Here is a 23,686-nt window from a genome sequence, read left to right as displayed (position 1 = left end):
CACTGCAAATAAGCAGATGCGTGATAGTTGATCCGATCACTTCTATTGACATGTTCAAAAACATTAAATCTCCCTCTTTGTTGGTGTTTTGTATGTTCTCAGGAGCCATCCGGTGCTTCTGCAGGGAGAGACGTCAGTGGGGAAGACCAGCCTGATCCGGTGGCTAGCTGCTGCTACAGGGAACCAGTGTGTGAGGATCAACAACCACGAGCACACGGACATCCAGGAGTACATCGGCTGCTACTCGTCAGACGACAAGGGCAAGCTGATGTTCCAAGAGGGTATGAGTGATCATTATTTTTTTAAAGAAATGCATGTAGCTATATCTAAAAGCTAAAATGACACCGATGCTTTCCCAGATTGAAAGGTACTAGTCCATACCCGGAAGGTAGTAGCCCATACCCGGAAGGTAATCGTCCATACCCGGGGATGTGCGCAGTCAAAGTATTTGCGGACTTTTAGTTATATATGGGCAAGGCCTGTGTCCGATGTCTGCCTAGTTGCAACAGTTCCAACACACGCACGCGCGCGTGTGAACCGCCGCCACGTCGCGGACACACAGCGAACAAACTCACACATGCATGCACAAGCTGTCTAATAAAGAGCCGACATTTTTGGAAAATGTAAAATTATTTTGTTATTTTGTGAATAATCCTATTGGTCAATCTGTGCAAATTCAGATCAATTGCTTCAGCCACTGAGGAGAGCCAGGCAGAACAGATGGGTTTTGATGACAGAGTTTTCCTTATTTTTATGCAGGATAACAGCTTAGGGTTTCCAGGTCTAAATGGGATAAAGGTGAAGTGTCTTGCTCAGGGACACTTGGTCACTCAGACTGGGTGGGCTGGTCGGGTGAACGAGGGCCCTCATATTTAGGATAAATATTAAGGCTGGGACTTTAACTGATTAATTGCGATTAATTAATTACAGAAAATTAACGCGATTAAAAAAATTAACGCATTTTAATCGCACTTAGTTTTTGCATCACAGAACCTTCAGTTTCGGGCATACCGATCATAGCGATGCACCAACCAAGAAGAGACAACAAACGCAAAGGGAGAAGTAGCCGATCAGAGCGCTTTGCTTGGCCCAGTGGATGCAAAATTTAGATTAAAAAAACTAACTTGTTGATTCACTCGTACAACAAAATGTGTTTTACTTGAAAAAAAAATGCTTCTCAGGTCAAATATTGATGTACGATTAAAATGCGATTAATTGCGATTAATTAATCACAGAGCCTGTAATTAATTCGATTAAAATCTTTAATCGCATCCCAGCCCTAATAAATATATATATTATATATCTAATACCCCCCCCACCCATAGGTGTATTGATTGATGCCATGAGGAAAGGCTATTGGATCATCCTGGACGAGCTGAACCTGGCTCCCACCGACGTGCTGGAGGCTCTCAACAGACTGCTGGACGACAACAGGGAGCTGTTTGTGGCCGAGACGCAGGAAGTGATCAAAGCTCATCCCAGGTTCATGCTGTTCGCCACCCAGAATCCCCCAGGCCTCTACGGAGGCAGGAAGGTACAGAGCTCACTCGGCACGAGAGGAGGTTGTAAGATAACACTAGTCTAGTCTAGGGGCCACCTTGTTTTGTTCTGCACGCTATCCCCTCATCATTCTTCTTTACGCTTCCCTGTCTCATCCATCTCTCCTACACACCTACGCATTATGGCACCTTTTATTTATTCTACAAGTGTGCCTCGAGTCTGTGTATCTTTCTTGACCACGTTCTCCGTCTCACTCGCTCCACTATAAACTGATGGACTGTCTTTCCATCCGTGCTCCAGGTGCTCTCCAGGGCTTTCAGGAATCGCTTCGTGGAGCTGCACTTTGACGAGCTGCCCAGTGCAGAGCTGGAGACCATCCTGCACCAGAGGTGTAGTCTGCCCCCTTCTTACTGTACCAAGCTGGTCAAGGTCATGTTGGACCTCCAGGTGGGTGACTGGATCAACCGCATGTTATCTCCTATTTTTATCAGTGATTGCATCATCCAGATCCATCCATGTAATCCTTGTGTTTTCTCCCAGTCCTTACGTAGGGGATCGTCAGTGTTTGCTGGCAAACATGGCTTCATCACCCTTCGAGATCTTTTCCGCTGGGCCGACCGCTATAGGCTGGAGGAGCAGACGGACGCCTCTCGGGATTGGCTGCAGCATTTAGTTGACGATGGTGAGGCCTGTTTGTGTTATCTGTTTTGTTCTGAAACCATCTAGTACAGGGGTTCTCAAACTATGGGTCTCAACCTAAAGTGTGGTCGCGGGAAAGGTGCCGTTGGGGTCGCGAGTTAATATATATTCTTTATCAAGAACGGTAAAAAAAAACAGAACGGTAAACAAAAAACTTGACTCCTCTCTCTCTCTCTCTGTCTCTCTCTCTCTCTCTCTCTCTCTCTCTAGCAGAAACCAGCTCAAACTCCATTTTCATAAATCAGTGCTATTGAACACCCTTTATGTCAGTGTGTTGGTTGGTTAAAAAGAATATTGAACCAATGAAAATTTGTAAAAAGCACTTCAGCCAAAACCTCCTAACTCCACTTGAGCTGAATGTTTTTTCATTCCCTGAAAAATGAACATTTTGTAGTTGGCTGGTTTCTCCATGTGCGTTATTACCTCCTCCAGTGCACAAGAGCGCATTTTCAGTGTGTTTACCAGGCCCCGCTGGCACAGGTCTGCTGTTGCCTTTTACTTTTATGTACTTGTATGTAGGCCTGTCACAATTAACAATTATTACATAATTGTCTGATCACAATTATTTGACGTAATCACAATTATTTTGTCATGTTGAAAAATGTTCATATATTTTCAAACATGTTCCAAAATAGTGGAAATAGCAGATATACAAGCTCACAACATGACACTTTGTGAGCTTAATGTTCTTTTTTTTAGCATAAAGTTATCAAATATTTCTGTAATTTCTTTGTATATTTAGGTTATGTGTCATATCTGCCATGTGCAACTTCAAAGCCTAAGCGGAACCGAAATGTAATGTAACACACAATTAAATAATCGCAATTATTTGAGTGACAATTAATCGTCAGGTAAAATGTCATCATCGTGATTTGTGACAGCCCTACTTGTATGGAGTAGGTTTTGGGCTTTACCCCTCTTTTCCTTTTAGCCAATGTTGTTGATGTGTTTGTCCACCAGGCTACATGCTGCTGGCTGGGCGTGTGAGGAAGCCAGAGGAGGTGAACACCATTCAGTCCATCCTGGAGAAGCACTTCAAGAGGACGGTCAACCCAGAGAACCTCTTCTCCCAGGCGCAGGTTACCAGCCAGTTCAGTGAGTACAACCATGCTCAGTATTCTATCCATTAATAAAATACCCCATTAAGATCTGTGTCACTTTAACCATTATTTTATGCTTAAACTATTACAAAATAGCACATATACAAGCTCAAGGTGCCACGCTGCGAACTTGTAGATCTGCTATTTTGGAAAAATCGTGAAAAAACTTTTTCATGTCAAGGACTACATCTCAAAATATTTTGTTCCAGGGACCCCCCCGGAAGAAAATATTTGAGTTACTTTTAAAAAGATATATTCAAAGATTTGCCAAAAAAAACTGCGGCACTCAGTGCTGCGCTATGAGCTTGTATATCTGCTATTTTTCAATAGTTAAAGCATAAAATAATGGTTAAAGTGGTTCCAGGTCTAAATGCGATCATCTTGAAGAGATTGCTTGGGTAAATTACCTGCCCAGTGCCCACCACCACAGGGACGAATCCACCATGGTGCATCCGGCTTTGTCGATTGTCTATATACAAACTCAATTGGCCCATGTTGGGGGATAATTGCCACTGCACGCGTTCCTATGGTCACCTGTCAGCAGGGAGTGTTGGGTGGGAGGATAGGGCAGTTGGATACAACAGCAGTGACCACACATAGAAATGTGTGTGGGGAACATTTTAGAAAAAGTTTTTTTATCTGGTTTTATTGATAGATACAGTAGATTAACAGGAAATGAAGAGAGAGAGAGATGGGGAATGACACGCAGTAGAGGTCATCTGGATCGAGATTCGAACCCACTATACGCTGTCATTATCAGCTTAGGTGCCTGAAATTGATCATATGGTTGTATAACCAGAAAGGGCCAGAGCACAGCTGTGTCCACACTTGGCTCCATGACCACACACTGACCCATTGACCCCTCTTACACGCTTCACTAGCAGGTCAAACTCATCGCATGCTGTAGCAGCGTGGGTCAGGACCTCCTGACCCATGTCCATTATGGGTCACCAGTAAATATGTTTTTATAATTTAGATTTGGATTTATTTTTTCTTCTCTTTTTTTTTCTTTTAACTTTTTTCCAAATTCTTTTCAGAAAGAAATGAAAATCTTTAAAAAAGAATTTCAGGGAAAACTGAATAAAAACTAAGCTGTGATGATGACTAAAACTAAGACTAAACATACTGACAATTTTGGCAACAAATGTACAAAAAAAAGAAAATAGGTTAAAATGTTAGGGAGAGACTATTGGATAAAAGTAATTTTATGTTTTGTTGCGCACTGAAAATAGCCGATCTACAAGTATTTTCAGCTTGCATCCAAGTCAGGCATTATGACGCCATCAAGTCCTGCCAAAATACATTTTTGTCAACAGAATCAGTAGAACTAAAAGACAAGTCATTTTATGATATTTAGTCGACTAAAACTAAAACATTTCAGATGGCTAAAACATGACTAAAACTACATTACATTTTATTCAGAAGACTAAGACTATGATGAAATCAAAATGATGCTGTCAAAACGTAACAGCGGTTTGGTGTGTGCAGGTCCCTTCATCGACAGCATCGCTGGCGTTCCTGAGGAGTTCCGCCACGTGGTGTGGACCGATGGCATGAGGAGACTGGCGGTCATGGTGGGACGGGCGCTTCGCTTTGGAGAGTCTGTCCTGCTGGTAGGAGACACAGGGTAAGATCCAGAAAAAACACGTCCTACAGCAGCGCTTCTCAGAAATGTACCAAGGGGCTAGTTTAGTTTGCTGGAAAATAAGCTACTCCCGGGTTCTTGTTGAAATTGCTGTTACTATTAACTCATTCATTGCCTTTTCAAGATGGCCGCCAAGTACTAGGATGCCACGTTCCTAAATTTCTAGTGCACGGATACATTTTTAGTGCACGGAAATCCGTTCAGGCATTCATGAGATAGAAGCCTTCAAAGTCAAACAAAACAAACAAACATGGCTGCCATTTTGAAAGATGTGTTTGTTATGGGGCTAAACATGCAATTTCGCGATTGCGATCATGCCTAATACATTTTAGGCATTTTTGGAAATTATTTTGAAAAAAGAAAATTTGAAAAAAAAAGAAAATGGCTTCCAACTCGGGGAAACTCGGTCTGGGGGTACTGAAATAACTCGGGGAAACTCGGGCCTGGCATTCAATGAGTTAACATGCGCAGGTTCACTGTAGTTTTATCAGCCTCTCTTTGTGCTCTCGACAGATGTGGCAAGACCACCATCTGCCAGCTGTTTGCTGCACTGGCTGGACAGAAGTTCTTCTCCCTGAACTGTCACCTTCACATGGAGACCTCTGACTTCCTGGGAGGCCTACGTCCTGTCAGACACACCAACCAGGTACCCAACCCCACACATGTATTGTGCTATTCACGGCGTGGCCCAGTAGGAGGCAGCGCAATCTACACACCTGAGTCTGTGAGTGTGTCCCGGGATAATCTGTTAAACGGATCGAAATGTCTTGTGCACACTGCCAGCAGGCCAAGGAGCTATGTTTTATATATATATATATATATATATATATTAAAGGTGTCAAAATTATCGCGTTAACTGCGGTAATTAATTATTTTTATTAATTGCGTTAAAATTTTTAACGCAATTAATCCAAAAGCAGAACGACCTGCGGTGGAACACTGTCTGCGGTGGAACACTGTCTTACTGTAGCCTATAGCGCTGCCACTGCTCCTCCTCCACCCCCCCTCCGCTTTCTACACACAAGCATGTCACTCTGACTGCAGCAGCGAGAGACGGAGGAGAGCTCAGAGCTACGGTTTCAAAGTGAAGCAGGATTTAGATCGTTCACTGGAATAATACCTGATCATCATCATACAATACATCTGAAAAATATATAGTCTAGCCTACTTCTACCTCTGTTCCTAAAATCCGCGATGTTGTTAGGGTGCTGGGCTGCTGGCCTGGGTGCTCCAAACTTACTTGGATCAGATGAAAGACGCACGGCACTGCCAGGCATGACATTAGCTTAACGATCGATCGCCTCGTTGAAAATGCGCATTTGACCCAGGCAATCAACAGCACAACATTAATGGCAGCTGTTACAAACGCTTGTTTTCTCTGTCTTGTGCACGTGTGTCAGCTGTTTTATCTGTAACCTAGATGTCAAATAATTCTGTGTTGTATTGCAGTGGTTCTCAACCTATGGGTTGGGAACCCTAGGGGGATCCCCAATTTTATTTTGGGGGGTCCCCAGATGTTAAGCTTAATGTTAACATTGTTTTCTCACTCAACAATAAACAGACCAACATACAGTATAGGTGTGGCATCTGCACATTTCTAAACTGACAAATTAAGGGCTTTTTACTAGGCCTATACCATACCTCTGGTCAAACATTAGTCAAATTATCAAATATTAGAGGCAGATATTCTGAAAATAGCAGATCTACATGCTTGTGGATCTACATGCTCACAAGCATGTAGATCTGCTATTTTCACAAGCAAACAGTCAAAACTAATGTAATGCCAACTCCTACAATTCCAAGTGCTCGTCAGGGTGTGTGGTGTGGGGGGGAGGGGGGTCCCCAGTTCAAATATGATTATTTTGGGGGGTCAGCCTGAAAAGTCATGTGTAAGCCAGTGTTTTAGACGTAGCCATGGGCCTATTGTATAAATATTTGCTATTGCTACACAATAAATGGTAAGGTAAAAAAATGCATAAAGGGTAATAATAATAACAATAATGATAATAAACATATATATAGGCCTACATATTGTATGATTAATCTATCTTTGCCTTTAGCTTGCCATTACCGCAACAATATACATAAAGAAATGGCATATTTTGGACATAGTTCGATTCGTGATTAATCATGATTAATTAATTTTTGAGCTGTGATTAATCTGATTAAAAATTTTAATCATTTGACAGCCCTAATATATATATATATATATATATATATATATATATATATATATATATATATATATATATATATTGAGCAGTGCTAACCACTCCTACATCTGGCTTTGTCTGTTTGTACTTATGTTAGTACAGTATGTCCCACAAAGCTTGTCATTGGCCAAACTTCGCAGGACGCTTAATGAAATGAACTCATAAAAAGCACTGCTCACTTCACACTGCCATGTTGTGCAAACTGAACCCGTTCATGTGTTCTTTGATTGCAGAGAGACGCTGAGGACGGCAGGCTGTTTGAGTGGCATGATGGTCCCCTGGTGCTGGCTATGAAGCAGGGAGGAGTCTTCCTAATGGATGAGATATCCCTGGCAGATGACTCTGTGCTGGAGAGACTAAACAGGTGCGTACATGCACACACAATCACACATGTTTGTATTACTGTGCTTTCAAGGACATTTTGGGACGGTAGTTTTATGAATGTATTTTTTACATTTTAACCCTAAAGCCTGAGTTTAATTTGTCAACCGTGTCACACACCCAAAATAGCCAATCCACAAGCTCACACAAAGCACCACACTGTAGATCAGCTACTGGGTGCGCGACAGTTTGATGTGAAGTAAAGGCGACACATTCGCTGACATGCATATATAACTAAACAGAGAAAGACAGCAGACCAGACCCTGTGTTGTAACCATGGTGTGTGTTCTCAGTGTTCTGGAGACAGAGAGGTCTCTGGTGCTGGCAGAGAAAGGCAGTGGTGACAACGATGACGTGGAGCTGATCACGGCAGCAAACGGCTTTCGTCTCGTAGCCACCATGAATCCTGGAGGAGACTTTGGTAAAAAGGAGGTAAAGAATAATGTTCCCTTTTATTGTGCTTTTCAGAAGCAAAGAAAGGTGAAGTGATGGACAGTAATTTTCTTCTGACCTTTTGAAGCGCCGTTATTTTATGAATTGCCACCAGATGGGCCATTGTGACCTAGGGCTGCAACTATCGACTGTGTTCACTAATATTCTATTTTTTATTTTTTTTATTTATCGAATGACTGATAAGCACTTTTCCCCCCCTTTGTGTTCTTTTATATTCGACTACATTAATTAATCTGATTAACAACTTAAGCCCTATTTAATACTTCACAAAAAATGCTAAAATGGCAGATCCATATGCTTATGAGCTTGTAGATAAGCTCTTTTCAGAAATTTGACTGCGTGTGATCTTATATTCATGGTGGGTGTTCATGACCATTGTGTGTTCTGGCACAGCTCTCCCCTGCGCTGAGGAACCGTTTCACAGAGATCTGGTGTCCCCAGAGCAACAGTCGCAGCGACCTGGTGCAGATCATCCAACACAACCTCCGCTCGGGACTGTCGCTGGACGGTAAGTGATGACAGAAACCAGAACGGAAACGTGTCTTAGCCATGGTCCATAGCGTTCTCCTTAAAACACAAATGTATGATTTTATTTTTCAACTTGGAAACGATTATGACAATTATGATCACTCCACCTCAATGTCAGGTGGAGACCTCGCCGAGCTGATGCTGGACTTCATCGACTGGCTGATGCGGCAGGACTTTGGCCGCCGCTGCATCCTCAGCGTTCGGGACGTTCTGTCCTGGGTCTACTTCCTCAACGTCGTGTGCGAGCGCGACGAGGACGGCTTCATGACCATGGGCACCATGGAGGACGAGGAGGAGGCAGAGTGGGACCTCCGGCTGGACACGGTCACCGCCTTCATCCACGCCGCCTGTCTCGTCTACATCGACGGCATCGGCGCAGGTGAGCCAGTGCTGTGGGTCGGTGGGGGCCATTTTTATAAATAAACCATCAACCATGCAAAATGCATTGACCGCGTCTCCCAGCGCTCTATTACTTGGCTCGGGCTCTATACCAAATCATTGCACAGAAAATAGCCAATCGACAGGCTCACAATGTGTTGTGAATTGATGCAACACGTTGGGTCACATTGTGACCCGTTGTGAGCATGTACGGTAGATCTGCTATTTTAGCTGAATGTTTGCCTATTATGCCGTGCCCAGAATAGGTAAATATGTGTTAATATCCGTTAATCGTTGCAAAAAAAAAAGAAAGAAACACAACACAACGCAAGCATGTTTTACATTCAGTATTAAACTTGGACAACAGGCTATGACGTGATGGGACAATAGGCTATGATGTGATCTATTTGTGTCTATTAAAGGGACTACGGTGTCCAGTTCAGAGAATGCCCTGCATGCTCGCAGGCTCTGTCTGGGCTTCCTGCAACAGAAGCTCAGCAAGATGACCAAACTGGACCAGGATATGTTGGACGCTCTGAGGGTCTATGACACCAGCATGCCCAGAGAGCCCCAGTGGGGGGACGACTTCTTCGGCATTGACCCCTTCTACATAGCTTTAGGTTTGGATTCTGCTATTGTACTTTCTGAATATAAGCAGAGTTGGATTTGTAAAAAAAAAACAAAAAAACCTTATATCAAGCTCACAATGTGTCATGATGTGACTCGTTGTGAACTTGTAGATATGCTACTAGTTTAGCTCCTTTTAATTTAGAAAATGAATAAATGATTATTGATGCCAAGGCTAACATACATTTTAAATTAAATTGTGTCATATTATCAAGCATAAACATATGCAATTTCATATTTATGTGATATTATATAAAATATCAACATATCAGCCAGTCTACATGTCCCAAACATGCATATATATATTCAGTCTTAAGCAGGGATAAAACATATACATATACCCAACCCTGATTATAAGTTACTAAAATGACTGAGAACTCTTAAAAGGCTCTCAGACCAAACACATTAATCTTTAAATTGCTGATTCCAGGACCTGTGAGTGACGGTCGGCGTGTGACGGACTACGCAATGGCAGCGGGCACCACTGCAGTGAACGCCCAGAGGCTGCTCCGTGCACTGAAGCTGCAGAGGCCCGTCCTGCTGGAGGGCTCTCCTGGGGTGGGCAAGACCAGCCTGGTGGCAGCCCTGGCCAAGTCCTCTGGGAACCGCCTTGTCCGAATCAACCTCTCCGAACAAACTGTAATGACATTTGGTTTTTAGTCATCATAATGTAGTATTCAATTATAAGTTGCGATACTGTAAGCGAAGTGATATATTGTGATGCATTTTTTACATTATATTATGCAGTCAAATTTTAGGGAAACTATCATGGTATGAAGAATACACCACCACTGCACACAATCTGAGTGAAAACGTTTTTTTTCCCCCAGTGTGATCTACATTTGTATTTATCTCTCTCACTCACACACACACACACACACACACACACACACACACACACACACACACACACACACACACACACACACACACACACACACACACACACACACACACAAGCATAGCTTAATGTTCTTGCCATATGTCCATGCTTTTCAATTCATCATCTATTCTTGTGTTTTTCTGTTTTGTTATTTTTTTGCTTTTACATTTTTTTATATAATGGATTAAATGGATCCATTGGATCTAACGTTTGCACCCCTACAAATGACATAATTGTCTCTATCATGCAGGATGTGACTGACCTGTTTGGAACAGACCTGCCAGTGGAAGGAGGGAAGGGAGGAGAGTTTGCGTGGCGTGATGGCCCTCTGCTGGCCGCACTGAAGGCTGGTCACTGGATTGTACTGGATGAGGTATGCTGCAATGGACCCCCCATTAATCCATTATTGTCTGATAAATAATTTGAACAATGTTCCAACCTCCCTTAGCGTTTTAATTTACAAGAACAGTAGGTAAGCTGATGGGAACACAGTTTGAGGTTTTGACACAAATATGCCATTTATCCCTTAAGCCCTTAAGACATAGGGAGGTCTACAATATGCTTTCGCCTAGTTGGGGGTTTATAGTAAATATGTAATGAACATACTTTTCATTTTAGCAGAATCCCCTTAAAAAGAATGGTCATTTAAAATAAGGTATCATGACATCAGGAGGGTAATAAACCAACTGTTTCCCTGGCACCTATAGCTGAACCTGGCCTCCCAGTCTGTGCTGGAGGGCCTGAATGCCTGCTTCGACCACCGAGCAGAAATCTACATTCCAGAGCTGGGCATGAGCTTCCAGGTGCAGCACGAGAAGACCAAGATCTTTGGCTGCCAGAACCCCTTCACACAGGGAGGAGGGCGCAAGGGACTTCCTAAGTCCTTCCTTAACAGATTCACTCAGGTAAATAGACTGTATGCACTGCAGTTCAGCTTCTAGTATGTCATTGTGCTTCTGTATATATATATTTATTTCTTCGTATTTGTAAGTCAGCCTTTCTGTCTAGCTAGGTAGCTTTCTGCCTATCTTTTTTAGCTAAGAAATATGTATTTCTCAACCAAAAATATTTGCTATATCCAAACTTATTTCTGTTTTTCTTTTGCATTCACCTTATTCATTTCCTATTGGTGAAATCCAAATCCAGGTGTATGTGGACCAACTCACCAGCAAAGACATGGAATTCATTGGAGACTCCATTTTCCCCAACATCGATAAGGAAATCATCTGCAAAATGGTGGAGTTCAACAACAGGGTAGGTTTTTACATAATTATGCCACAGCGTGCCTCCATGCTTGGGGACACTGTTTATGTGGAATTGGGGACTGATCCTGTGGTGCCAACCAAGGACAGTGCCCACTGGCATGCCCAGCTGTGACCAATGTTCCCCACAGCTGGATGAAGAGACTGTGAAGACATTACTTGCTAGGGCATTAATTCAATGTCACATTGATTACACTTGCACTGTCTGCTGCAATGGAAGCACACAAGACAATCTCCAATGGGGGTAGCTCTTCCAAACAACATGGTCTCTATGTCGTAATACATGAACGTTGTAGGCACACCTGTATTTTCGCTATGAGTACAGGTGTGCCTTGAGATTAGACTTGCCCTTTGGTGTGCCTTGAGCACAAATAGTTTGAAAACCACTGAGATAGAGCAGCAGTCAGTGAAACGTTGACAGACATGTTCCACCTAAATGTTATCTCTAAGGTTAGAGATCAGAAGAAATAATTTATTTAGTTACTTAATTAAATAACTACTACATTATAATTATGCTTTCATGTCATGGAAAGATTTCTTGAAGATGAATGAAAGTAAAAAAAAAAGTTACAAATTCACAGAACCATAGTTGAAGATTCATATAATGTGAGTCACCTTCAGCTAATGTGATCACCTTTCCCCAGTGTCCCCAGACACTGTCAGAATACATTTAACTCACTAAATCGCTCATGAACCTAAGATCTAAATAACCTAAGAAGTCTGTTCTCTTGGTGGATGCTATATGGAATCAGTAATGTTGAGATCTTTGCCACATCAAAAATGTAACTCTAAGATGCGTAATTGTTTTTATCCATTCAACGTGTTTTCAGTGCTCTGCTGCATAGGCTGATTTATACTTAGTTGTGCCGATCGACACGCTCACAACTTTTATTATTATATCATTATTAGTTTTGGTGAAAGATTCAGGAGGCATAACTGTTGTGTTCCTGTCTGCCTCCACCAGCTCATTCAGGAGGTGTCTACAGAGAGGAAATGGGGTCAGAGAGGAGGTCCCTGGGAGTTCAACCTGCGCGACATGTTCCGCTGGTGTCAGCTGATGCAGGCTGACCAATCACCAGGGTTCTTCAACCCAGGGCAGCACGTGGGCCTGGTGTACGCAGACAGGATGAGGACAGAGGTGGACAAAGCTCAGGTACAGGATTTATGATGGACTCTTGCTTTCCATTGATGTGACGGGTCGCAGAGGGTTGGCCCACCTGTTCATCAAACATAAGCAATGAGACCAAGCTAATCAATAAGAAATCATCCATACAACCTGGATCGTTTTGGTCAAAATAACCTGTGTATCCAAAGGATAACCAATGATTAATTGTCTCCACCAGCCGAAGGCTGAGGGAGAGTATGTTTTCCCCTCCGTCCGTCCGTCCGTCCGTGCGTGCGTCCGTCCGTCCGTGCGTGCGTGCGTCCGTCCGTCCGTCCGTCCGTTTGTCCGTTACCAGCTAATCTCCGGCGCCGTTAGCCCGGTCGCTGCCAAACTGTGCACACACACTCCCTCGACACCAATTCAGAACCTCTGCCCCAAATATTTCACATGGGCCTGTTCTAGCGCCACCAGGAGGCCGACTTTTGCAAAACTAACTTTTGCCAGTACTCCTACAGATTTTGTCCAAAAATCACGTAAATCAGTAGACAGTATCTCTACAGTCATGTGATCGACATGGATGTGTCAGATTTTCCATATTCCATCCTGATTGGCTAAAACTGGCTTTCAAAGTTTGCAGGATTGGTCAGTTTTGAATAAAATGCCTGAAATCCTGAACGCAGTGTGCGATTTTGGTGAAATTGTGCATGCACATTCCCAATAGGCAGAGGAATAAATGCCACTTAAGAAAAACCTAATCAGCCTCATGGTGGCGCTATAACAGGCCGATTCATGTTGTCACCTATAACTCCACCGATTAGTGTCAAACTTTGAATGCGCACTCCTTAGAGGCCAAGTTAAAACCTTTTCCCTGCATTTTTTACATCAGCCTTTTATAGCGCCATCAGGAGGCCGACTTATGTAAAACACATTACATGCCTGACCTGGTGGAGACCTGTGCTCGGAAGAGCACTGCTTCTAGTTAGGGATACATCTTAATCTCGTCTCTGTCGGGTGGAAACCTCATTATGTCCAAAACAGTTACTTTTCAGGAGTCAATTAAAGCTTTTACATCTGCTACAGTACGTTTGATGCTTTTGTGTGACCTGTGAAAAAACACAAAAAGTTAGAATATGGACATAAGAGGTTTCTGCCCGACAGTAACAATATGCATTAAAATGTGTTAAAACCTCCTCTTTACCTCCCAGGTGTTGTCTGTGTTCAAGAAGATCTTTGGAGAGGACTTTGAACCCTACACAGGCTCCAGACAGTTCCACATCACACCCCTCAATCTGCAGGTCTGTCACAGTCCTCAAACTTCCCAAAGGGGAACGTGTTTTCAATTGAGTGAAAACATTTTAACTTCTACATGCGCTTTTTGTACATATTCATTGCTAGATATTAAGTCATCTTTATACAGCATTTATATTCATGTTGTTACAGTTTTTGTGACTAGTAGTACTGCTGCTTTGTACTTGTTCTCTATTTTTAGATGTAATGATGCTTCTTCCCTTCTGCTGTGCTGCTATGACAACAGATTTTCCCTTGCCATTCATATTGTGTAATCTTGTTTGCCCTTGCAGGTGGGTTTCTCAGTCCTCCAGCGCAGCGGTGGAGCCCCCGTGGCCCTGGACCCTCCCCTGTCCATCACACACCAGGCCCTCCATCCCCTGGAGTCCCTGATGAAGTGTGTGGAGATGGGCTGGATGTCCATCCTGGTGGGACCCACGGCCAGCGGCAAGACCAGCCTGGTCAGGCTCCTGGCTCTGCTGACGGGCCACCGTCTGAGGGTCATGGCCATGAACAGTGCCATGGACACCACCGAGCTGCTGGGAGGTTTTGAACAGGTACTCTATATGTGGACAGTGACCAGACATATCCGTTTTTGCAAACCTCTGTCTGTTCATAATGATAGGCCCGTAGCACTTGCCGTTGCACTCTCCCTAGCCTCGACGACCCTGTAGCAGGCTTATGCATAGCCTACTATGTCATTTAGATAGCATGTTATGTAGACAGATGCCAGGGCAGTTGTAAACCTGGCATCCTAGTGTGTATAGCTTATCGATTTTTGATCTTATACTGTTTAGACTGATGATAGGTTCTTGGTTTGGTTACATCCCGCCACTCCGACATGTCTCCTTTCCGACATGTCTCCATTCCGACACTAACCCTATCTCTAACCCTAACCCTAAACTTAACCCCTATGGGAGTGTCGCCACTCCGACAATAAGAAGTCAATTTCGGAGTGGCGACATGTCGGAATGGAGAGAGCCTCCCTCTTGGTTTACCTATGATCCTAGGTCACTATTTCTGTGTATTTGATGTATTACCTCGTCTTTTCCTTGCTTACTGTAAGTCGATCTGGGTTAAGAGCGTCTGCTAAATGCCTAAATAGTAAATTGTAATGACTGTCACTTTTGGATTCTCTGCCCAGGTGGACATCATGCGACCCTGGCAGCAGGTGCTGGAGAGTGTCATCTACATCGTGGCCATGGTGACGCGGCGCGGCCTGATGTCGCTGGACGGGGGCATCCAGGACACAGAGTTCCTGCTGAAGACCTGGGGCCTGTTCTGCCGCTGGCTGCAGGGGGAGGAGAGGACGGGCGCCACCGTCAACTCTGAGGCCCTCAACAAGCTGGAGGTCATCATCCTGCTGCTGCAGAAACTCAACACCAAGCTGAAGGTGTTCACAGGTGAGGAGGGCACTCGTACATAGGGCTGGAAATCTCTCTGTACCTGGTGATTTGATTTGATTAGATTCTGAGGTTTACGATTTCATTATGCAGGTATATCAATTAACGATGCATCTCGATTCCAATACATGATTTATTTCCCCCTCACTAATAAAAAGTGTGACTAATAAACAAAGTGTAAACAGATTAATGAACTTCCATATGTTTTATTGATATAAAAACAAATGGAAGTGTCACTGTCAACTGGAAGGTTATATTTGCTAACACCGATAATTGCAGAAAACCAACAGGAAAATAGAGTCCTTTTAGTAAAATAACACTGATTTATACCAGGCTCCTCAATACTTCTGCTAAACAACCAAAACTATGATAAAAACAAACTGCAAATAAACAAAAACATTTAGCCACTTTATTTAAAAGAATAATGAATTCTGTATGAAAAGAAAGCTACAGTAAGACATGCTCATCCACATCCAAGCAAACTCTCGTATTTCGCCCTCCGCTCATCATTGTATTCTTGGTTCTCCAGACATGTCCAAGCTGCAGATGGACTTCACTCTGCTCAAGGAGCGTCTGGCCCAGCTGGAGGACGGCTGGACCAACGGAGGCTTTGAGTGGCTGGACGGCATGCTGGTGCAAGCCCTGCAGGCCGGAGACTGGCTGCTGATGGACAATGTGAACTTCTGCAGGTGAGGAAATGCCTTCGGTTGGTTAGACCGTTAGATCAGTGGTTCTCAAACTGAAACTCAGAATTAATTTCCCCAGCAGGCCTGTAATGCCTACAAATCACAAGCTCCCCAAAAATGTGGTTAATTCGTCAAGATGTTTTCATATACGTCATGGCCAAGAAGAATCTTTATTTAAAAAAAGAAATGTTTTAACTAACTACGTTTGTCTGTGTTCAGCCCCTCTGTCCTGGATCGCCTAAATGCACTGCTGGAGCCCGGTGGATCACTGACCATCAACGAACGAGGCGTCATTGATGGAACCACGCCCAAAGTCACCCCACATCCCAACTTCAGGTAGCAAACAAACCCATCGCAGCTAGGTCGCTAGATGTTGTAATTGAAACCCAGAGCTAGAACTACAAACGGCCTCCATGAATGGCGTTCCCCCTCCACGCTATGACAGCTCTTTATGGTTGTAATACTTGTGATTGTGCAGATTGTTTCTGACCATGGACCCTGCGCATGGAGAGATCTCCAGAGCCATGAGGAACAGAGGGGTGGAGATCTACATCCCTGGGGAACACGAGGGGGTCTGCTGGGACACGCTGGACCTGAAGACGGTGCTCCACACCGCTGGGCTGATCGGTGACTGTGTGTGTGACCTCCTCATCGAAATCCATGGAGGCATCAAAGCTGCTATTTGGGGTAAGCAAATGATTTTTTGGGGGGCTTTTCTACCTTTTAATTGATAGTGTATAGAGGAGATGGACAGGAAACAGGGAAGAGAGAGCTGGGGAGAGACTTGAACCCACGATGCACTCAGACTACATTAGAGCCTAAGTGCATATTTATTTGGGTGCCCAGACATTATGCAGTGGTCATGTTATGTCCTGCCTCTATCGTTCCCATTTGGGACAATAATATTTTGAACTTTTCCTTAGCCCTTCTCTCATTCCTGTCTCCCTCTAAAAGTAAAGTAACCCTCCCTCTCTCTTCCAGACTCCCCTGCCTCATGCGTGGCATCACTCCTTCACGCCGCGGCCCTCCTGTCATGCCAGCTCCAGAGGGGTGTGGACTTGCCCAGTGCCCTGCAGCATGCCTGTGGAGAGGCCTACTCCCTCTGCCAACGCACCACTGCCAGCCAAAGGGTACCAGCATGAATTTGAAATTGTCTTGAATTAATAATAATAATTATAAAACTTTATTTGTATAGCACCTTTAATGACAAGAAATGCAGCTCAAAGCGCTTTACAGAGCAGAAATTAAGCATAAGTGTTTAACAGAAAAAGTACACATGGTTACAATAAAGCAAAAAAGAAAAGTAAAAACATAAAACATTAAAAAACATTTAAAACATCAGTCTCTATCGTAAAAACATTTTCAGAACAGTGCGGACGTGAATAACATCACAGGGATTTAAAAGTTTCGCTTGAAAGCAATGGTGAAGAAATAGGTCTTGAACTGTGCTTTAAAGCTATCCACAGATATCTCAGTCCTTCTGTCAAACAATACTACTGAGCTGAACAAGCACAACTAAAACTGTGCAGGATGTGGTCTTGGTAGAGTATTACTTCTAATAATAAAAACCCTTCGTGTTATGGTGTGTCCGCGCAGCAAGCCCAGCAGGTGATCGAGCAGCACCTGGCCATCCTGGACACGGAGGACTGGGGCAGTGGGCTGCTGTGTGCAGGCGTGTGGCCTGACGGCTTCCCCTCTGCTCTGCTCTCCACCGAGGACTCCTGCTTCGCCTCGGTCCTCAGAGACGGACAGGTCCTCTCCTTCTGTCTCAACACACTCAGCCTGCAGGGCAAGAGGTACGTGTGGAAAACCTATACGCTGTACTTTGTTTCCTTCCTTCCTTCCTCCCTTCCATTCTTCCTTCCTTCCTACACAGTAAAATCCATTGTGTTAATTCAAAGATGCAATCCATTTCATATCCTATCCGTGGTCCGGCTGAGACCACAGGATCTAAATGTGTCAATAGAAGAGCAATGGAGACCAACTACAATCACTGTCGTCAGTTAACTGTATAAACATACTCTACCATACATATTGGTCAAAATATAATTGTATTCCCAAAAAAAAACATATGGATTAACATACCCCACCATACACATTGGCAATATAATCTATTATGTGATAGAAATATAATTTCTATCACATAAAAAAAATACGTATTGATTGATTGCACCTTTATCACACAGAGTATACAAATGCATAAATGAACACAGTGGATCTTCCTATGTGTAGTAGCCTTAATTTGCGGCGATGGCATTTTATTGCACAGGAACCGTCCTCTCAGCCTGACCGACCTGCAGAGGGCGATGCAGAGCAGCAGCGTCCATGACGGCCTGGTGTTCTCCGGAGGCGTGGTGGACCTGGAGGATGGTGACGCCCTCCGCCTCATCCCCACCGCTGTGCGCCTGCTCACAGAGAGGGCCTCCCACGGGGACTGGATCCTCCGCAGCAACTGGCTCTCTCACCTGGGCAAGAGCTACAAATACGCCCCCGGTTGGTTCCCTTTTCACCCTTTGATGTAACTGATGTCTCAAGGACCTGTCTCAATTACAAGTAACACGCCGTAATGGCAAGATGCGACCGCCAGATCGAATTTTGAATCCACCGACCAGAAGTCAAGGGTTGACGTTTGTCTAACTTGACACATGCAGCTGCTTCTTTCTGCCAGATAGTGCGTCACCGCCACCTAGCGACATGCCATGCACACTACGGGTACAACAAACTCTCACTCCCAAGAAGGCACATATTTACTTTTTTGTCAGTACTGTACCTTGCGACGGCATTATGCGCCTTCCGGAGTCGACGGGTATTAGCGTGACAGACGGACATAGGCTCTGCGTTTCGATACTAAATGCTCCCTGACGGTCGCAATTACATAATCGCCTAATCGCAAATTAATCCCCTTTAGGATTGTGCTGTCGAAAAGAAGTTCTTAAAGAAATTCCTAATTTCCAGGAAAGGTTAATGCTGTCAGAAAAAGTGCCTCTGGCGTGTTTGTTTACCATGTGAATTATCATTTTGTTTAGCATGTGTTAAAGTTTAAAGTAAATGTTGCAGATCCAGCGCTGGTGCAGGTGGAGGCTGGAAACCGAGCTCTGAAGGCTGTGTTCAATAGCAAGCTCACTGCAAAGGGCAAGTCCCTCACTGAGATACTGCAACCACACAGCACTGGTAAGACATCTGCACGTTCCTGGTTGTCTCATAACCTTTATGAGCCCTTTAAAGGATGACCTCTGTGAGTAGTATATTATTCACACAGATGTATTCATATTTCTTCACTTGGTTCTATTTTATTTGGATAATCCATCTGTAGCTTCTGAGTGTGAAATAAATTGAAGCTCAATGCGTTTCTTTGGCACAAATGTAACCCTAACCCTAACCCTAACCCTTTAATAAGTGTAGAGATCCTAGAGTAGGCTTCCCCTATGAACCCTTTATGCGGTTGCAATATGCACCATGATAGACTGCAACAACGTTGCAAAACTCACACCATCCAAGTTTATTTTTACGTAGGCATTGTCTTTTTAATTATAATAAATTCTGTGGGCTAATCAACGGTGGCTTGCAGCCAGGTCAGACTGTCCTGTCTGAACTTTTTTGCTCTGAGGTCTGCTTTGACTTTTTTTTAATGTGCTCAAGAATCGCTCCAGTCTGCATTTGTTTAACTTGACCATCTTTGTCGTTGTCAGATGAGTACAGGATTCAGGTGGACATGCGTTGGAACAAGCAGTATTTGGACATCCTGGCCAACAAGTGTAGCTTTGAGGATGAGGAGCGGTACATGGAGTTCGCGGAGGAGCTGAACGCTGTCGCCAACAGGTACGCTGGCCTTCAGTCAATTTCTTATTTATTTAGTCATGTAGAGACATTTTACTGTCCAAAATAATTTACACTGCTGTGTTAGAAAGAATCAACATTTGTAGTAGAATGAAAACAGTCATTATTACTTAACTGTTGTTATAAACACTGACCAAATGCTGTCAAGACATTAAGAACTGGGAAAAGTATGGATTATGACATTGGAATTTGTTTCCTAGAATTGTTCTGATGATGGACAGAGAGGAGAGGTCAGTCATCTGTACCTGTGCCATTAATCTGTCTGCACAGAACTGTGCTCTCCGCCTGGCCACAGCCTTCAGCAAAGGTAGGATCATCCACACCCTCCACATACTGTACTGTAGAGATGTACACCGATTGATTATATTCTGTTGATATACTGTATAATAATAGTGTTCTGGTTTCATGCATGCATATCAAGTCAAATTGGTGTCGATGTGTTCTGCTATCTTGAGTTGCTTTTTTCCCCCAGGCATCTAGAATGGCATGCAATGAGCACTCTTTCTAGACATTTATAGTGTCTCTCTACTCAGCCTATCGCTTCCACTAATCTTCAAATATGACATAGACCTGGTCAAAGTTGAGAACAGGAAGCTGTCCTCTTCTCTTCAGATCATGAAACAGTGTTCACTGAAATGTATTTTAGAAAATGATTTCACAATATCATTTGTATCATTTTCCATACGTATAACTCTGAGAGTTATGGGGGCTACTTGAAATGAAAGAAGTTTAAGAACCACTGCTCTATGTACACAGGGCCACCGGAGAGTGAGGCTAGTGTAATGTCTTCAGTCTTAGTATAAGGCATCATGTTGTGTTGTTCCATCACAGGGACTGTGGACATCGGCCACCTGCCTCACCCTGTGCTGATGCATCTGCGCACCTTCTTTGACCTGTGGGACTCCTTCACTCTGCAAGCCATCCAGAGCGGACTGCCCGGACTGCCCCACATCTCAGACCACATCATGTTTGAGGTGAACCCGCTGTCCTTCTCAAGTCACCCTGGGTTGGATTTCGCGATCTATGCAGACATTGCTTCAACATTCTAAAGACTTGCCGTAGTAATAGTTTACATTAACCACTTTCAACCAGGTGTCTCCATTTTGTGGTGTGTCATTATAGGCATTTTTTATATTAAAAATACTGCTTGCTGCATTGTGTGCTAATACTGTAGGCGTACAACAGAAGTATATATATTTTACCCTGGCTTCCCAATTTTGGGTACCAGTATGTCCTCATTATAAGCGGGAACATTTTCAAAAACTGCAGATCTTGTAGATCAACTTTGAGCTTGTTGATCGGCTATTTTCAAAAGAATTGGTTTAGTGGTTAAAACATGTATATAATATGTGCATGCCATATACCATGCCTTTGCAGATCCTGCAGCTGCTCCAGTGGCGGGACAGGTTCTGGGATGTGTGCAACACTCTGCCAGCTGACTCTCAGGGCGTGTCCATCCTGTCGCTGCACTGGCAGTGGGTCCAGAAACACCTCATCCTCAGGCTGGCCCAGCTGCTCCTGGGAGACGAAGCAGCCACCTTCGAGTAAGGCCTTTTCAGATTCTTTCTGTTGCTGCAGTGGGACCCCATAAACCTTGAGTGTACTTGGGCTCATGGTGGAACTCCATTTCTACTCGGTTATTAATTGAATTTAGACACTTTTACAAATATCATGATAATAAATAACATTGCAATGTGGCTTTCCAGAGGGCACCAGGAACTGCAGACAGTGTCAGCTGCTATTCAGATGGTGCTGTCTACTCCAGTGTCTGTGGCCACTGCCCTGAAAGGCATCCAGAAGACTTTGGGGAAACCGCTGCCATTCAAGGTAGGGAGGCATCAATCATAAAATCTAGCATCCCTATTTTGAAATTCGCTGAAAATCAACTATTTTCGGCCAATCGATTTGGTGTTTTTTGGTGGAAATTCAACACCAATTCAGGGATTTATACAATAATATATAATTGATTGAATAATCACTAAGAAAATAACCGAGAGTTGCAGCCCTATTGATTTATTATTCCCACTGTCGTTCTGCAGCTGGAGTCCGTCGCTGACTGTGCATCACGGCTAAAGGTCCTGAGCAAAGCACTGGACGTGAGTAATCTGCGGCTGGATAGCACCTCTACCCAGTACAGACAGGAGCTGGTCCGACTTCAGGGTGCAACGCTGGGGCTCGACACGAAGGAAAGCCTCTTAGAAGCCTTGGGCCTGGTGCTCCTAGCTAACAACCAGCTGGATCCACAGAAGTCTGGTACGTGGAGGGAGACGAAAGAACATTATTACCTGCATGCTTTTCATGAGACAATGCGGGGCCTTTATTGTGTAACATCTTGTAACTGAATGTTGTCCATTACACCTTAACGATAATTAACATTCCATTTATACACTCTCAGAGTTAATGTGGTCCTTGGAATGAAAACGTTTGAGAACCACTTTTCCCCCCCTACTACAGGTGTCTTAGAGAGGCTGGTGGCCTGCGTAGAGCAGCAGCAGAGTAAAATGAGCTCCCATGGTCTCCTGGAGACGCGTTCGGTAATGTCTATGGAGGAGGAGGCGGGAGACGTAGCCCTTCCCCCCAGACCGGAGCTGCAGCAGCTGAGACGCAGGGCTCAGATCTGGCCTCTCATGGAGGACCTGGCCGTGCTCAACCAGCTACGGCTCAGTGTGGACCTGCTCCACCTGGCCCTCACACAAGGGTACGTCTCTAAACCAGACTCCAATCTTTGGAGCATCAAAAAGTGACTTGCGAGCCCCCGCTTTGTACTACATGGTTCATCTTTTTCAGTTTGGCTCAGCATAAACTGTATATTGTTTCTTTGTACGTCTCTAAACCATCCTTCTGCCTCTTACATGTTGTTATTTAGGTTGGTTTTTCCAGACCACAAATGTTACGAATGTTATTATGCAGTCTAGACAGATGCTAGATTTGTTTACCTGGTGTCCCAGTTTCTTTGAAGCACTACTTGTTGATTGATGTAGAGTTCATGCTTTCTCTATACTCTTGATTTCACACTTGTACGTTGCTCAAATAAGGATGTTTGATTGCTACATGCCTCAATTATAATTGATCTAAACTGTCTTCATTAGTTGTGCAAATCCTGATGTTGTATAACCAAATGCCTACATGTTATTTGTACAGTTATGGTGCATATGATACGTGTGCCCCATATACAGTATATGATCAATTCTTATTTGGAACAAACAAATGAAACAGTGCTGAGTGCTGTAGTTTTGTAAACCAATGAAATGAACCCACCACAGTGACCAGGAGGCTGAGGACAGCTTGCGTCGGGAGCTTTCCAGACACCTCCGCTTCTGCCTGCAGTCTACACCCATGAACGTCAGCCAGCTGCAACCACTCTGGTTCCTGCTCAGCAGTGACAGGGTCAGTACCAAGAACAACCTGAACATCTCGCTGCATTTGGCATCTAGAATAGATTACTTTGTTATCTTTATTGTCTCCAAAGCAGTGGTGGAAGAAGTGCTCGGATAGTTTTTACTTGACTTGAGTGAAAGTACAAAAGTATTGGTATCAAAATATATTACAAAAGACAAAAAACAATACTAAATTCTTCAAACTCTTTTGAAAATAGGCAAAGTATCAAATTGCTTGCAAAGTAACTAGCAACTTTGTAGTAGAGTAAAGGACCCGTAACTGAGTGTACCAATTGTTCCATTTGTACACTCTCAGAGTTAA

At 43.8% G+C, this 23,686-nt stretch overlaps 1 protein-coding gene across 1 annotated transcript in view; it reads left to right on the top strand.

Moving 5' to 3' along the window:
• The window catches only part of mdn1 (midasin AAA ATPase 1), a 96,378-nt gene that overhangs the window by 26,492 nt on the left and 46,200 nt on the right, over positions 1 to 23,686 (top strand). The window contains exons 24-58 of the mRNA XM_080744022.1: positions 103 to 281; positions 1,326 to 1,534; positions 1,801 to 1,947; positions 2,041 to 2,182; positions 3,160 to 3,294; positions 4,788 to 4,926; positions 5,458 to 5,590; positions 7,391 to 7,521; positions 7,832 to 7,970; positions 8,385 to 8,499; positions 8,638 to 8,898; positions 9,320 to 9,517; positions 9,955 to 10,163; positions 10,658 to 10,780; positions 11,115 to 11,312; positions 11,554 to 11,661; positions 12,634 to 12,822; positions 13,980 to 14,069; positions 14,355 to 14,618; positions 15,206 to 15,464; positions 15,994 to 16,153; positions 16,370 to 16,486; positions 16,629 to 16,837; positions 17,132 to 17,280; positions 17,747 to 17,946; positions 18,420 to 18,643; positions 19,208 to 19,321; positions 19,840 to 19,969; positions 20,188 to 20,294; positions 20,819 to 20,961; positions 21,365 to 21,531; positions 21,694 to 21,814; positions 22,027 to 22,240; positions 22,442 to 22,685; positions 23,251 to 23,374. Coding sequence (XP_080600148.1) covers positions 103 to 281; positions 1,326 to 1,534; positions 1,801 to 1,947; positions 2,041 to 2,182; positions 3,160 to 3,294; positions 4,788 to 4,926; positions 5,458 to 5,590; positions 7,391 to 7,521; positions 7,832 to 7,970; positions 8,385 to 8,499; positions 8,638 to 8,898; positions 9,320 to 9,517; positions 9,955 to 10,163; positions 10,658 to 10,780; positions 11,115 to 11,312; positions 11,554 to 11,661; positions 12,634 to 12,822; positions 13,980 to 14,069; positions 14,355 to 14,618; positions 15,206 to 15,464; positions 15,994 to 16,153; positions 16,370 to 16,486; positions 16,629 to 16,837; positions 17,132 to 17,280; positions 17,747 to 17,946; positions 18,420 to 18,643; positions 19,208 to 19,321; positions 19,840 to 19,969; positions 20,188 to 20,294; positions 20,819 to 20,961; positions 21,365 to 21,531; positions 21,694 to 21,814; positions 22,027 to 22,240; positions 22,442 to 22,685; positions 23,251 to 23,374 — 5,791 coding nt within the window. The remainder of the gene's footprint in view (positions 1 to 102; positions 282 to 1,325; positions 1,535 to 1,800; positions 1,948 to 2,040; positions 2,183 to 3,159; positions 3,295 to 4,787; positions 4,927 to 5,457; positions 5,591 to 7,390; positions 7,522 to 7,831; positions 7,971 to 8,384; positions 8,500 to 8,637; positions 8,899 to 9,319; positions 9,518 to 9,954; positions 10,164 to 10,657; positions 10,781 to 11,114; positions 11,313 to 11,553; positions 11,662 to 12,633; positions 12,823 to 13,979; positions 14,070 to 14,354; positions 14,619 to 15,205; positions 15,465 to 15,993; positions 16,154 to 16,369; positions 16,487 to 16,628; positions 16,838 to 17,131; positions 17,281 to 17,746; positions 17,947 to 18,419; positions 18,644 to 19,207; positions 19,322 to 19,839; positions 19,970 to 20,187; positions 20,295 to 20,818; positions 20,962 to 21,364; positions 21,532 to 21,693; positions 21,815 to 22,026; positions 22,241 to 22,441; positions 22,686 to 23,250; positions 23,375 to 23,686) is intronic.

The sequence above is a fragment of the Nannobrachium achirus genome, assembly GCF_963921795.1.
Source record: "Nannobrachium achirus genome assembly, chromosome: 16".
Lineage (NCBI taxonomy): Eukaryota > Metazoa > Chordata > Actinopteri > Myctophiformes > Myctophidae > Nannobrachium > Nannobrachium achirus.
Note: the sequence above shows the minus strand (reverse complement) of the source record. Positions and strands in the feature narration are given on the sequence as shown.